Source organism: Dendrobates tinctorius, unplaced genomic scaffold (genome assembly GCF_039654945.1).
Source record: "Dendrobates tinctorius isolate UK_male_01 unplaced genomic scaffold, ASM3965494v1 ptg000021l, whole genome shotgun sequence".
NCBI lineage: Eukaryota > Metazoa > Chordata > Amphibia > Anura > Dendrobatidae > Dendrobates > Dendrobates tinctorius.
The window spans coordinates 42,244,671-42,258,157 of record NW_027361689.1 but is presented as its reverse complement, the minus strand read 5'-3'; the positions used below and the strand labels follow the sequence as shown (position 1 = coordinate 42,258,157).

Sequence of the window (13,487 nt, the reverse complement as noted above, 5' to 3'; positions counted from 1 at the left end):
AGGTTAGATCATCCACATTTTGGGTTGACAGACGGGTCCTTTTTTCTGTCAGGATTGATCCAGCTGCACTGAAGACTCTTTCCGATAGCAAACTTGCAGCTGGGCAAGCGAGCTCCTGTAAGGCATATTGGGCCAATTCAGGCCAGGTGTCCAGTTTAGCGGCCCAATAGTCAAAGGGGAATGACCTGTGTGGGAGAACATCGATATGGGAGGAAAAGTAGTTTGTAACCATAGTTGACAACTGCTGTCTCCTGTCACTTTCCATCGATGCAGTATTACCAGTTTTGTGAGCGGTCCGTGAAAAATCAGTCCACAACATTGTCATGAAACCCCTGTCTCCAACGCCACTTCTGCTGTGTGCACCATGAACACCTCTGCCAAGCTGCCCCCGGCCCGTACGGCTCGTGTGAGAACCATCACCGCTGCTGTGTGCTGGGAATGCCTCAAGCAACCGATTTACCAGAGTTGCTTGTTTATTAGCCAATATTAGGTCAAGGTTCTCCTGTGGCATGATGTTTTGTAATTTGCCTTTATAGCGTGGATCCAGGATGCTGGCCAACCAGTAGTCATCATCGTTCATCATTTTGGCAATGCGGGGGTCCCTTTTTAGGATCTGCAAGGCATAATCTGACATGTGGGCCAATGTTCCCGGTGTCAATGATGCACTGCGAGTGCTGGGTGGAGGAGCACTTTCTGGCAAATCCACATCCCTCCAGTCACGCACAAACCCTGTACCAGACCTTGCCACGCCAACATTTTCACTTGCCCCACGAGATGCATCCTCCTCCCCTAAGTAATCATCCCCATCATCATCCTCCTCCTCCTCTTCTTCCTCCACCTCATCCAGGAGAGGTCCCTGAGCAGACAATGGCTGAATGTCATCAAGGATTCCCTCCTCCTCTTCCTCCTCATCAACATTGGCTGCAGACGCCTGCTCCTTAAGGTGCGTCAAAGTTTGCATGAGCAGACGCATAAGTGGGATGCTCATGCTTAGGATGGTGTCGTCTGCGCTTACCAGCCGTGTGCATTCCTCAAAACACTGAAGGACTTTACAGAGGTTTTTCAGCTTCGACCACTGCACACCTGTCAACTCCATGTCTGCTCTCAAAGTGCCTGGCCGTGTATCCTACCACAAATGCATTATGGCCTGCCTCTGCTCGCACAGCCGCTCCACCATGTGCAGGGTGGAGTTCCACCTTGTTGCAATGTCGATAATGAGGTGGTGGTTGGGAAGGTGGAGCAATCGCTGCAGCTTCTGCATATGAACGGAGTGTACAGGCGACAGGCGGATGTGCGCGCACAGTCTTCGCACCTTCTGGAGCAGGGCTGTTAACTCCGGATAATTTTTGAGGAAGCACTGCACCACCAGGTTCAAGGTGTGAGCCAAGCAATGTATGTGGCTGAGTTTTGAAAGGGCTATGGCTGCCACAAAATTATGGCCGTTATCACTAACTACCTTGCCTGCCTCAAGATGTACACTGCCCAGCCATGACTCAGTTTGTCGCTTCAAGTACTCGGCCAGCACCTCAGCGGTGTGTCTGTCGCCCAAACACATCATCTGCAACACAGCCTGCTGACGCTTTCCACTAGCTGCTCGATAGGGGGACACCTCGTGTGCAACAGTGGCAGCTGCAGATGGAGTGCTCGTACGACTGCGCTCTGTGGACGAGCTTTCGCTTCTGGAGGAGGAGGAGGAGGAGGGTCGAACGCCTACAGCCAACTGTTTCCTATACCGTGGGCTAGGCAGCACTGTCCCACCACCGCTGTCCCCTGTGGACCCTGCATCCACCACATTAACCCAGTGCGCAGTGATGGACACGTAACGGCCCTGGCCATGCCGACTGGACCATGCATCAGTTGTGAGGTGCACCTTTCCACTCACTGACTGCTTGAGTGCATGGACAATGCGGTCTTTTACATGATGGTGGAGGGCTGGGATGGCTTTGCGAGAGAAGAAGTGGCGACTGGGTAGGTCATAGCGTGGTACTGCATAGGCCATGAGTTCGCGGAAAGCTGCGCTTTCCACCAACCGATAGGGCATCATCTCAAACGAGATTAGTTTGGCAATGTGGGCGTTCAAACCCAGTGTACGTGGATGAGAGACTGAGTACTTTCTTGACCTACTCATAGTGTCTGGGAGGGTGAGCTGGACTTGAGAGCTGCATATGGTGGAAGTAGCGGTGGACAGGGCGGACTGAGAGAGGGTTGATGATGGTGATGGAGTTGGTGTTCTTTCTGATGTCCTAGATTCAGTATTTCGTTGATATAACAGTGGGATTCCCGGACTGCTGTGGCCTTGCAACGACACCTCAACATTTGCTGCTGTGCTAACCGGTGGGCTTACAGTGGGGGAAACAATGTAGCGTTGTTGACTACCTTCTTTGTGATAAGTTGCACATGTGGCACTTGAGGTTTGGTGTTGTGTCCACGCTTGCAAGTGCATGCTGGTTAAATGTCTAAGCATGCAACTGGTATTCAAATTTTTCAGATTTTTCCCTCGGCTAAAGGTCTTTGCGCACTTCTTACAGATAACCTTAGCCTGATCATGAGGATTTTGTTCAAAAAAGTGCCACACTGCACTCTTCCTACTTTGGCAGACATTTTGCGGCCTAGCACGCTGTGATCTTTTGACCGTCTGGACAAGCTGTCCAGCAACTCTTTTGATTTTTGGAACCTGTCTTTGGAGTGCTCCGGGCCTGCCAGATAACAGCTGTTGCGATGTCGATGTCTGCTGTGGATGCTCCTCCTCATCTGAGCTATTGGAAGCAGCACCCTCTTCCCCCAATGGATGCCAATCTGGGTCAACAACTGGGTCATCCATCACCTCCTCTTCAATGTCATGTGCACCTTCCTCTGTGTCACCGTGTATGGTGGTATAGTGTGCGGGAAGGGGCACCTGAGTCTCATCAGGGTCAGAATCTGGCTCTGTACACTGCGAGGACAACGTAGTGCTCTGAGTGAATGTACCAGCAGAATCATCTATCAGCGGCTGTGCATCAGTGCACTCCATGTCAGATTCATCTTGGCCTGGGTAATTCACCATTTCACTTGATAATCCAGGCATGGTATGTGAAAACAGCTCCATGGAGTAATCAGTAGTATGGCCTGCGTCATCCTTCAATCTTGGTTGTGGTGAAGGACACAAGGAAAGGTGTGGTTCATGAACATGAGCCTCCAATGACGACTCAGTGCTTTTATTTTTTACAACTTCAGAAGAGGAGGCGATAGAGCTGGAGGCTGAGTCAGCAATGTAAGACAAAACTTTTTCCTGAACCTCTGGCTTTAAAAGCGGTTTGCCAACTCCTAGAAAACTAAGCCTTCGAGGCCTTGTGGAGCCAGACGATGACGCAGGCTCAACACCTCCTGCATTCGGTCCTATTTTGCTTTTGCCACTACCATCAGATCCACCACCAACACCATCATTACCGGCTGCCAACCCCCGCCCAATTCCACGGCCTCTTCCACCAGCCTTCCTCATTTTTGGTAGAAATGTAGACAAAATCCAACAAACTATATAGTAATGTAAAACAAGGTACAAGGTGTCTATAGGACAGGGGAGATTTTGAATTTCTGCAGACACTTGTGGACACTGGACACTTTTGGATTGTGTGAGGCCCACTGAATATCAGAGCGCTATGTCACAGGCTCGATGGCACAGGTGTGAAAAAAGTGACTACAGGATAAGGGAGATTTTGAATTTCTGCAGACACTAGTGGACACTGGACACTTTTGGATTATGTGAGGCCCACTGAATATCAGAGCGCTATGTCACAGGCTCGATGGCACAGGTGTGAAAAAAGTGACTAAAGGATAAGGGAGATTTTGAATTTCTGCAGACACTAGTGGACTCTGGACACTTTTGGATTGTGTGAGGCCCACTGAATATCAGAGCGCTATGTCACAGGCTCGATGGCACAGGTGTGAAAAAAGTGACTACAGGATAAGGGAGATTTTGAATTTCTGCAGACACTAGTGGACACTGGACACTTTTGGATTGTGTGAGGCCCACTGAATATCAGAGCGCTATGTCACAGGCTCGATGGCACAGGTGTGAAAAAAGTGACTACAGGATAAGGGAGATTTTGAATTTCTGCAGACACTAGTGGACACTGGACACTTTTGGATTGTGTGAGGCCCACTGAATATCAGAGCGCTATGTAACAGGCTCGATGGCACAGGTGTGAAAAAAGTGACTACAGGATAAGGGAGATTTTGAATTTCTGCAGACACTAGTGGACACTGGACACTTTTGGATTGTGTGAGGCCCACTGAATATCAGAGCGCTATGTCACAGGCTCGATGGCACAGGTGTGAAAAAAGTGACTACAGGATAAGGGAGATTTTGAATTTCTGCAGACACTAGTGGACACTGGACACTTTTGGATTGTGTGAGGCCCACTGAATATCAGAGCGCTATGTCACAGGCTCGATGGCACAGGTGTGAAAAAAGTGACTACAGGATAAGGGAGATTTTGAATTTCTGCACACACTAGTGGACACTGGACACTTTTGGATTGTGTGAGGCCCACTGAATATCAGAGCGCTATGTCATAGGCTCGATGGCACAGGTGTGAAAAAAGTGACTACAGGATAAGGGAGATTTTGAATTTCTGCAGACACTAGTGGACACTGGACACTTTTGGATTGTGTGAGGCCCACTGACGCTGTATGGTGTGAAAAAATGCACGCTCAGTACCTCAGCAGGACAAAAAAAAAATTGGGATTGCTTTTAAAAAAGCAGTTTGCAGAGCAGTGGGTAAACAGCAATGCAGCTGTCAGGAAGCCTTAGAAGGCAGCCTAACAACCAACACCGCTGATCCACCACAATATAGCCTCCCCTTGCACTGCACACACAGTGACTGGTGTGTTGTACAGGCAAAATCGCTAGCAGCAGAAGCAGTTTTTTTTTCTTCTTCCCTGCCTAACGCTCTCCCTACAGAATCAGCAACCTCTCCCTATGCTAAGATCGGCAGAAGTAAGATGGCGGTCGGCGTGCACGCCCTTTTATAACCCCTGTGACGCCCACCAAAGCAAGCCAATCACTTGCATGCCCTTCTGAAAGATGGTGGTGACCCCTGTCTATGTCATCACGTTGCCCACAGTGTCCGTGGATCCTGATTGGCTGAAAAAGAGCGCAAAACAAACTTTTGAAACGCGACTTTGGTGCGTAAGTCGCCGACCTCGTGGCCGACCTCATCCTAGGGTCGGGTTTCGTTTCATGAAACCCGACTTTGCCAAAAGTCGGCGACTTTTGAAATTTTTCGACCCGTTTCGCTCAACTCTACTTATGACCATATGATATTTCAGTTTTTCTTTTTTAATACATTTGCAAAAATTTCTACATTACTTTTTTTTTGCAGTCAAGATGGGGTGCAGAGTGTACATTAATGAGAAAAAATGAACTTTTTTGAATTTACCAAATGTCTGCAATGAAACAAAGAGTGAAAAATTTAAAGGGGTCTTGATACTTTCCGTGTCCACTGTACAGTACACTATAAGGAGAAAAATATTGGGATAAGTGTCTTAATCATTGAATTCAGGTTTATCATTCCGAATTATTGCCCCCAGTCTGTAATATCCGACCCCTCCATCCCGATGTATAACATCCGACCCCCTCACCCCACCTGATGTATAGCATCCGAACCCCTCACCCCCCGGTGTATAACATCCGGCCCCTCACCCACAGTGTATAAAATCTGTCCCCAATGTGTAACATCCGACCGCTCGCCCAGCCCTCCCGATGTATGACATCTGACCCCTCCCCCTGGGCCCTGATGTATAACATCCAACCCCAATGCCCTCTGGTGTATAACATCCGACCCCAATACACATCGCTCAGGGGTGGACAATCATTTTAACGATTTATGATCACAAGCTTTGAGTGCTAGGCTGTTAGCAGCAGTGGCTGATCAGCCCAATATATCCACACGGCCACATACCACAAATACCATCCTTGAGGTCACTGAGGAACGTTACATTCAAGTTTACGCTTGTGATTCAGACAAATCACCACTAGATGGCACCAAAGTACTGCACAGTCTGCATTGAGCTCCTTGCAAGGAGCAATCGATCATTGGGATTTTATTTCTCTGCCTGTTGTTAAGAAATTGTATCAGTGGGTGGAGTCAGTCTTAGCGGGCAAAGTCATGTGACAGGACAGGTGCGTAGGATGCTCACCGTGCTTAGTGCTTGGAAGGAACAATAAAACAGCAAGTACCACAGGACCGTGCCGGTCACAAAGGGAGGAACAAACCACAAGAAGAAATACGAGACCACGAGAAATGGGGTGCATCCCAAAATCCTGAAACACAGAGAGATAATGGATGAAAAAGCCTGTAACAACCTGACAAAAACATGCTAGGTTATTATCTGCTACCTATGACCAGTTATCAGAATAAATAGCTCTAATTCCCCTGGGCCAGGGGGTAACAGAGACAATGGACGGATCAAGAAACAGGAATTCTAGGGAACAGGGGAAACAAAGAAGGTCGTCAAAAACTGAGGCAAAGAAAGGACAACAGTGACAAAGGAAACAGAAAAGGTCACCAGGGTCAGGCAGGGCAGCAGAGATGGACGCCAGGGACAAAGCAAACAGAAGTGGACACCAGGGTCACGAGCAACAGAGATGAATGCCAGGGACAAAGCAAACAGAAATGGACACCAGGGTAAGGGGCAACAGAGATGGACACCATGGACAAAGGAAACAGAAATGGACACCAGGGTCAGGAGCAACAAAGATGGACACCAGGGACAAAGCAAGCAGAAATGGACACAAGGGTCAGGAGCAACAGAGATGGACGCCATGGACAAAGGAAACAGCAATGGACACCAGGGTCAGGAGCAACAAAGATGGACACCAGGGACAAAGCAAGCAGAAATGGACACAAGGGTCAGGAGCAATAGAGATGGACGCCATGGACAAAGGAAACAGAAATGGTCACCAGGGTCAGGCAGGGCAGCAGAGATGGACACCAGGGACAAAGCAAACAGAAATGGTCATCAGAGTCAGGAGCAACAAAAATGGACGCCAGGGACAAAGGAAACAGACATGGACACCAGGGTCAAGGAAAACAGAGATGGACGCAAGGGACAAAGGAAACAGAAATGGACACCAGGGTCAGGAGCAACAAAAATGGACGCCAGGGACAAAGGAAACAGACATGGACACCAGGGTCAAGGAAAACAGAGATGGATGCAAGGGACAAAGGAAACAGAAATGGACACCAGGGTCAGGGGCAACAGAGATGGATGCCAAGGTCAGGTAAAACAGGGATGGGACACAGAAATGGAAGACAGAGATAGTGGCAAGAGAGATGTAGGAAACAGTTGTACATCATAGACAAGAGGAATCAAGAGACCGACACCTGGGAAAGAGAACAAATAGATGGCATCAAGTACAGGTGCAACAAAGATGAATGCATGGGACAGGGGCAACAGAGAAGGACAGGGGACTAGGAAGAGGGGAGACAGATATAGACACCAAGGCATCAGAAATGGACACTAGTGATGGGGTAACAGAGATGGACATCAGGACCAGAAAACTGATTCATATCAATCATGACTTTGTGTTTAATCACTATGGAGTTAATTATTTTCCAAGTGAGGTGCAGTTTAAAAAAAATCCAAAAACAAAGAGACAATGTAGGTCACGTTGTGTGTGACAATGGTGATGCTGTGAGAGAGGTTCTACGGCCCTCTGCAGGATAAAGGGCTGCAGGCGTTTCACCTCGGATGATTGTGCAGTGATAATGGAAACAGGATGTTCTCGCAGTGTCGGGTTCAGCTGGTGCCATGTCTGCTACCCTCCTGTGAGGACAGGGACTGGGGCATCGTACTACAGTACCTGTAGTAAGCCAAACACCACTGATCACAGGTTCCTTTCACATAATAGGGGTTGTATAGTTTACAAAACCATCTACCATGTGTCCCATTAAGGAAATCACTGTCTCTAATTCTAGAGAAATTAATTGAAACTGTGTAATAATTAATTTCCCCTGTGGTGGCGCCGCAGAGAAACTGAACACTTACAGCCAGGTTCCCGCATAGTAGAGGTGATCGCTGTGATTTAATAAATTTTTTCTGAAATAGTTCTGACATACAGAATCTGGCATGGCGGCATTAGACTCCAGAAAGAAAAGATCCAAATAATGTCCGCTCAGTCATCATCAGTGTCTAACGGCCTCCCAAATATTAAACCTATTGCCACTATAAATACCCGTAAAAAGGTCCAAATAATTCATTTATTGCCAAAACTTCCATCCCAACCTAATTCAAGTTGTGCCGTGATTGGTTTTTACCTGTTTCATGCAGTATATCTCCCCCAATAAACTTGAGCGCGCAGTCAGAAAACCACAAGGCATGGATTGGGTGGTGCGTCTCCTATTTCTTTGACGCTGTCACGTTCGAGTTGGGACACCCACCGACCTGTCCATGCATTGCAGCCCCATCTTGGTCCAATTTATACGATCATCTGACTGTGCTCTTAAAGGGACTCTGTCAGCAGAATGACTGTTCAAACCAAGTAAAATATTAAGATTTGAGAGTCCTCAGGGGTTGATACCTTTTAATGACTAACTGAAAAGATGGTAGCAAATTGCAAGCTTTCGAGACTCCTCAGGTCTCTTCAACACTCCCCACTTCTGTGTTTTAGGCAGCCCCCAAATCTAAAAAGCATCATTGTCAGAAGCCCCCTGTCCTCTCCAACAGCTGCAGGAACCTTCCCTGCAACAAGAAAAAATGTGACCACAGACAAGCTAAAATCCCCAACTCACATCAGGACTACAAGATCCCAGGTACTATCAGCTGCATCACATCTAATGGGGTGTTCTTAATTCTCGAACAATGAGAGATGACCTTATCCCACCTTCCCCCTGACCTGTGGATGATGGCCTGAAGGACAGTTGTGAAGTAAAAAAGGAAGATCTGCCTCTGTTCTCAGAGACACTCTACAGGATGCCAGATTAAGAGACCATGGCCCCAGCTGGAGGAATACAGATATGCTCCATTGACCATCACTGAACAAAGACGTTTGGAGAATCCAGGTTGAGACAACTGAGTAACCTGGCCACATACCTCACTGTACTCGGTCAGCTTCCTAAGCTTGTTGTTACCTCCTCTCTGTGGGTACCTGCCAAAAGCAGGGTTCCTCTGGTAGGGGTATTCGGCCCTGGAAGCCCTGAAGTCGCAGATGCTCTAATCCCGGCGAGCCAGCGGAAAGGGGAGACTGTCATTTACACCATATTGTGTATTTGCTGGGTCTTTTCTCTATGTTATTGTTTGTTGGTGGATTTATAAAGTATTGCCACAATGTGTCCCCTCACCCTGTGTTGTCTGAGAAGTGTTATGCCCATGGGAAAGGAGAGCGGGCATTCTGCGGTATGAGCCCTGGTCCATGCGGTCTTTCTAAAGACAGCAGGGCCAGCAGATGAGAACACCCACTGACCCTCGTGTCTCCACAACCATCTTCTCAGTTAGCCATTAAAAGGTATCAACCACTGAGGACTCTCAAATCTTAATATGTTTCTAGTACAAAGATATATATTTTCCTGTATCAAACCAAGTAAGGCAGTCGGTGCACCCTTTCGCATGGCCAAATATTATAATAACTACACCTTTCCACCTGCTTGTTTTCCCTCTATTTTTACCCTCCTTTTTCTTTGATTGATATGTGTGGTTTCATAGAACCCGAGAAGGGCCGACATAGATGGCAAGCAAGGTGAACATAAAGTGAGTCTGTGCGCACAGAATGACTGTGCAAACTAAATGTAACGTGGCGCAGGGCGGTAGCCATGGCGTGGGCAAGGTACTCGTGCTTCACGCTCTTGCACGCTACATAAAAATGGGGGTCCTGGCTGGGTGTGGGGTTTAGCGATGGTTGGCGACACGCCCTTACAGATCGCATGGTGCCATTGTTTTCGGCCAGCCAGAATCAGATGTTACAGAGTTCAATGAGGAAGACCATAGTTCATAAATAAACATATATATTTACTGAAGAACTATGTAATAGACTTCATGTACATCTCTGTTATTACATGGAACATCATCACACACTTTCCTCCCTCTTCTGGAGTCACTCATGCTTTCCACTTCACTTAGCTTTTCTGCCTCAACACAGCCCAGCGCACGATCCCGGGAGCCTCCTCAGTCCCCAATAACGGCACTAAAGTCCAGCAAGCAAGAGCCCTATACCTCCACTCGCGGTTCTGTGTCCTCCGCTGAGGAAAGTTTTCTATGCCTGTATGGCTGCTACTTAGCTTTACACTTTATTGACACCTCTGGACCACCTCACAGCCGTGGAGCGTGCCTACGATGATCCTAGATGCCTCGACACAGCCGGAGAACTAAATAAGCCTAAAGCAAGAAATGGGAAATCTAAACTGCCCCAGAGCAGACTCCAATGGAATAGATAGCCCCCAAACATATATTGTCGGTGAGACAAGATGAAAACACAAACGCAGATAGGAAAATAGACTGAGCAAATGATGGGGCCCACACTAACTAGAAAGGACAGGAAAGGAAAGACTCTGTCTGCAACCACTCAAAAAACCCTGCAAAAAATGCCCAACACGTCTGATAGAAAAATACTAAAGTAACTAGACTTCGCCCACTATATCAGCACTCTGGTATATTCTAAAAGCAGAGAAAAAAGAGGTCAATCTAATAAGGGACAAAAACAAACTGGCACAAGCAGTAACATAAGGATGGAAGTTCAGCACAGCCCCAGCAGGGGCTGGCTGACCACACAAAACTGAAATAGACAAAACCAGATCAAATGTGAACAATAGCAAAAGAACACTTAGCAGAGCATGCAGGGACTGAGCTGGAAACTAAGACCTCAGGAGGCAGGAAAAAAATCACCAGCAGGGATAGAGGGAGTCGGCTGTCTTAAATCCAGTCAGAAACACCAGATCTCCAGTCATCCTCCTCATTATCAGGTGGCTGACCTCTGTTAATTAAATCAGCTCCATTACCTCAAGTAACCCCCAGAGGGAGCCTGGAAAGAGAACTTGCGACCCCTCTGTCAATATAACCAGCTCCACTACCTTCACTAGCAACCAGAGGTAGGCCAGAAAGCGAATTCACAACAGTACCCCCCCCTTGAGGAGGGGTCACCGAACCCTCATCCACGCCACCAGGCCAATCAGGATGGGCCCGGTGAAAAGCACAAACCAATCTATTGGCATGAATGTCAGAATCAGAGACCCAAGACTTATCCTCCTGGCCATAACCCTTCCATTTGACCAAGTACTGGAGTCTCCGTCTAGCCAAACGAGAATCCAATATTTTCTCTACCTCATATTCCACATTGCCTTTAACCAATACAGGGTCAGGAGGCGCCACCATAGGAACTACTGGCTCCACAAACCTCTTCAACAGAGATTTATGAAACACGTTATGGATCTTAAACATAACTGGAAGAGCCAATTGAAAAGAAACAGGATTAAGAATCTCCAAAATCCTATAAGGTCTAATGAATCTTGGCTTGAACTTTGGAGATGCAACCTTCATAGGAATATTTTTTGACGACAACCAAACCATATCACCCACTTTAAACCGGGGACCAATGGTCCTATGCCGGTTGGAAAACCGTTGGGCTTTTTCCTGAGAGAGGGACAACTTATCCACCACTTGGTCCCAAATCAGCTGCATTCTCTCTACCACAGTGTTTACACTTGGGCAGGTCGAAGATTCCACTTGCCCTGAAGAAAATCGAGGATGAAACCCAAAGTTACAGAAAAAGGGCGACATCAAAGTGGCAGAACTAGCTCTATTGTTTAGCGTGAATTTGGCCAACGGCAAAAATGAGACCCAGTCATCCTAATCAGCATATATAAAACATCTCAAATAGGATTCCAAGGTCTGGTTTGTTCTCTCAGTCTGCCCATTGGTCTGAGGATAAAATGCAGAGGAGAAAGATAACTGAATTCCCAGTTTGGAACAAAAAGCTCTCCAAAATCTGGAAACAAACTGGACTCCTCTGTCTGACACAATGTTCTCAGGAATCCCATGCAACCGAACCACCTGTTGTAAAAACAAGGGCACCAACTCTGAAGAAGATGGCAACTTTGGGAGTGGTACAAGATGGATCATCTTAGAAAATCTATCACAAATCACCCAGATAACAGTTATTCTCTGAGAGACAGGAAGATCAGAAATAAAATCCATTGAGATATGGGTCCATGGCCTCTTGGGCACCGGCAGGGGCATCAACAACCCACTAGAACGAGAACAGGGTTTAGACCGAGAACAAGTCCCACAGGACTGCACAAAATTCCTGACATCACGAGATAAGGCAGGCCACCAAAAAGACCGACTCACCAAATCTTTGGTACCAAAAATACCTGGATGACCAGCCAACGCGGAGCAATGAATTTCAGACATTACTCTTCTCCTCCACTGGTCAGGGACATACAATTTTCCCATAGGGCAACATTCAGGTTTGTCCTCCTGAAATTCCTCCAGGGCACGTCTCAAATCGGGTGAGATGGCGGAAAGAACTACCCTCTCATTTAGAATGGTAGTAGGCTCAGTCACAATAAAATAATCCGCAAAGAAACTCCTAGAAAGGGCGTCCGCTTTAACATTCTTAGTGCCCAGAAGAAAAGAGACCACAAAATTAAAACGCGTGAAAAACAAGGCCTACCTAGCCTGTCTAGGATTCAAGCGTTTGGCTGATTCAAGATAAATCAAATTCTTGTGGTCGGTGAGGACCACAACTTGATGTCTAGCTCCCTCCAACCAATGTCTCCACTCTTCAAATGCCCATTTCATTGCCAACAATTCCCGATTCCCCATGTCATAGTTACGTTCAGATGGGGAGAATTTTCGAGAAAAGAAGGCACAGGGATTCATTTTGGAAGTCACCGGATCTTTTTGGGACAAAACGGCTCCTGCACCAATCTCAGAAGCATCTACCTCCAACTGAAATGGGAGTGAGACATCAGGTTGCCGTAGAACCGGACCAGAATTGAATCTCCGCTTAAGCTCCTGAAATGCCGAGACTGCCTAGGGAGACCAATTCACCACATCAGCGCCTTTTTGGTCAGATCCGTCAGTGGTTTGACAATACCAGTAAAATTACTTATAAATTTATGATAGAAATTAGCAAAACCCAAAAACTTCTGGAGGGCCTTCAAAGAATTGGGCTGAACCCAATCATAAATGGCCTGCACTTTGGCCAGGTCCTTTTCAATAGCCGACGGGGACAAAATAAATCCCAAAAATGAAATCCTCTGTACACCAAAGAGGCACTTCGATCCCTTAACATACAGGGAATTTTCCCTCAAAATCCGGAACACAGTCCGGACATGTTCCACATGAGAATCCCAATCACTGCAAAAGATCAAAATATCACCCAGATAAATGATCAAAAACTTATCCACAAAGTCCTGGAAAATATCGTTCATAAAAGATTGGAAGACAGAAGGGGCATTAGTGAGCCCAAAAGGCATCACCAGGTACTCAAAATGTCCCTCCGGAGTATTAAA

General features: G+C 47.1%; 1 protein-coding gene across 2 annotated transcripts in view; it reads right to left on the bottom strand.

Moving 5' to 3' along the window:
* Positions 1 to 13,487, bottom strand: part of MFSD2B (MFSD2 lysolipid transporter B, sphingolipid) — a 115,290-nt gene that overhangs the window by 47,609 nt on the left and 54,194 nt on the right. Inside the window, exon 4 of one of the 2 annotated variants that reach the window (XM_073568308.1) lies at positions 6,178 to 6,301. The exons of the other annotated variant lie outside the window; for it this stretch is intronic. Coding sequence (XP_073424409.1) covers positions 6,178 to 6,301 — 124 coding nt within the window. The remainder of the gene's footprint in view (positions 1 to 6,177; positions 6,302 to 13,487) is intronic. 2 annotated transcript variants of the gene reach the window in all.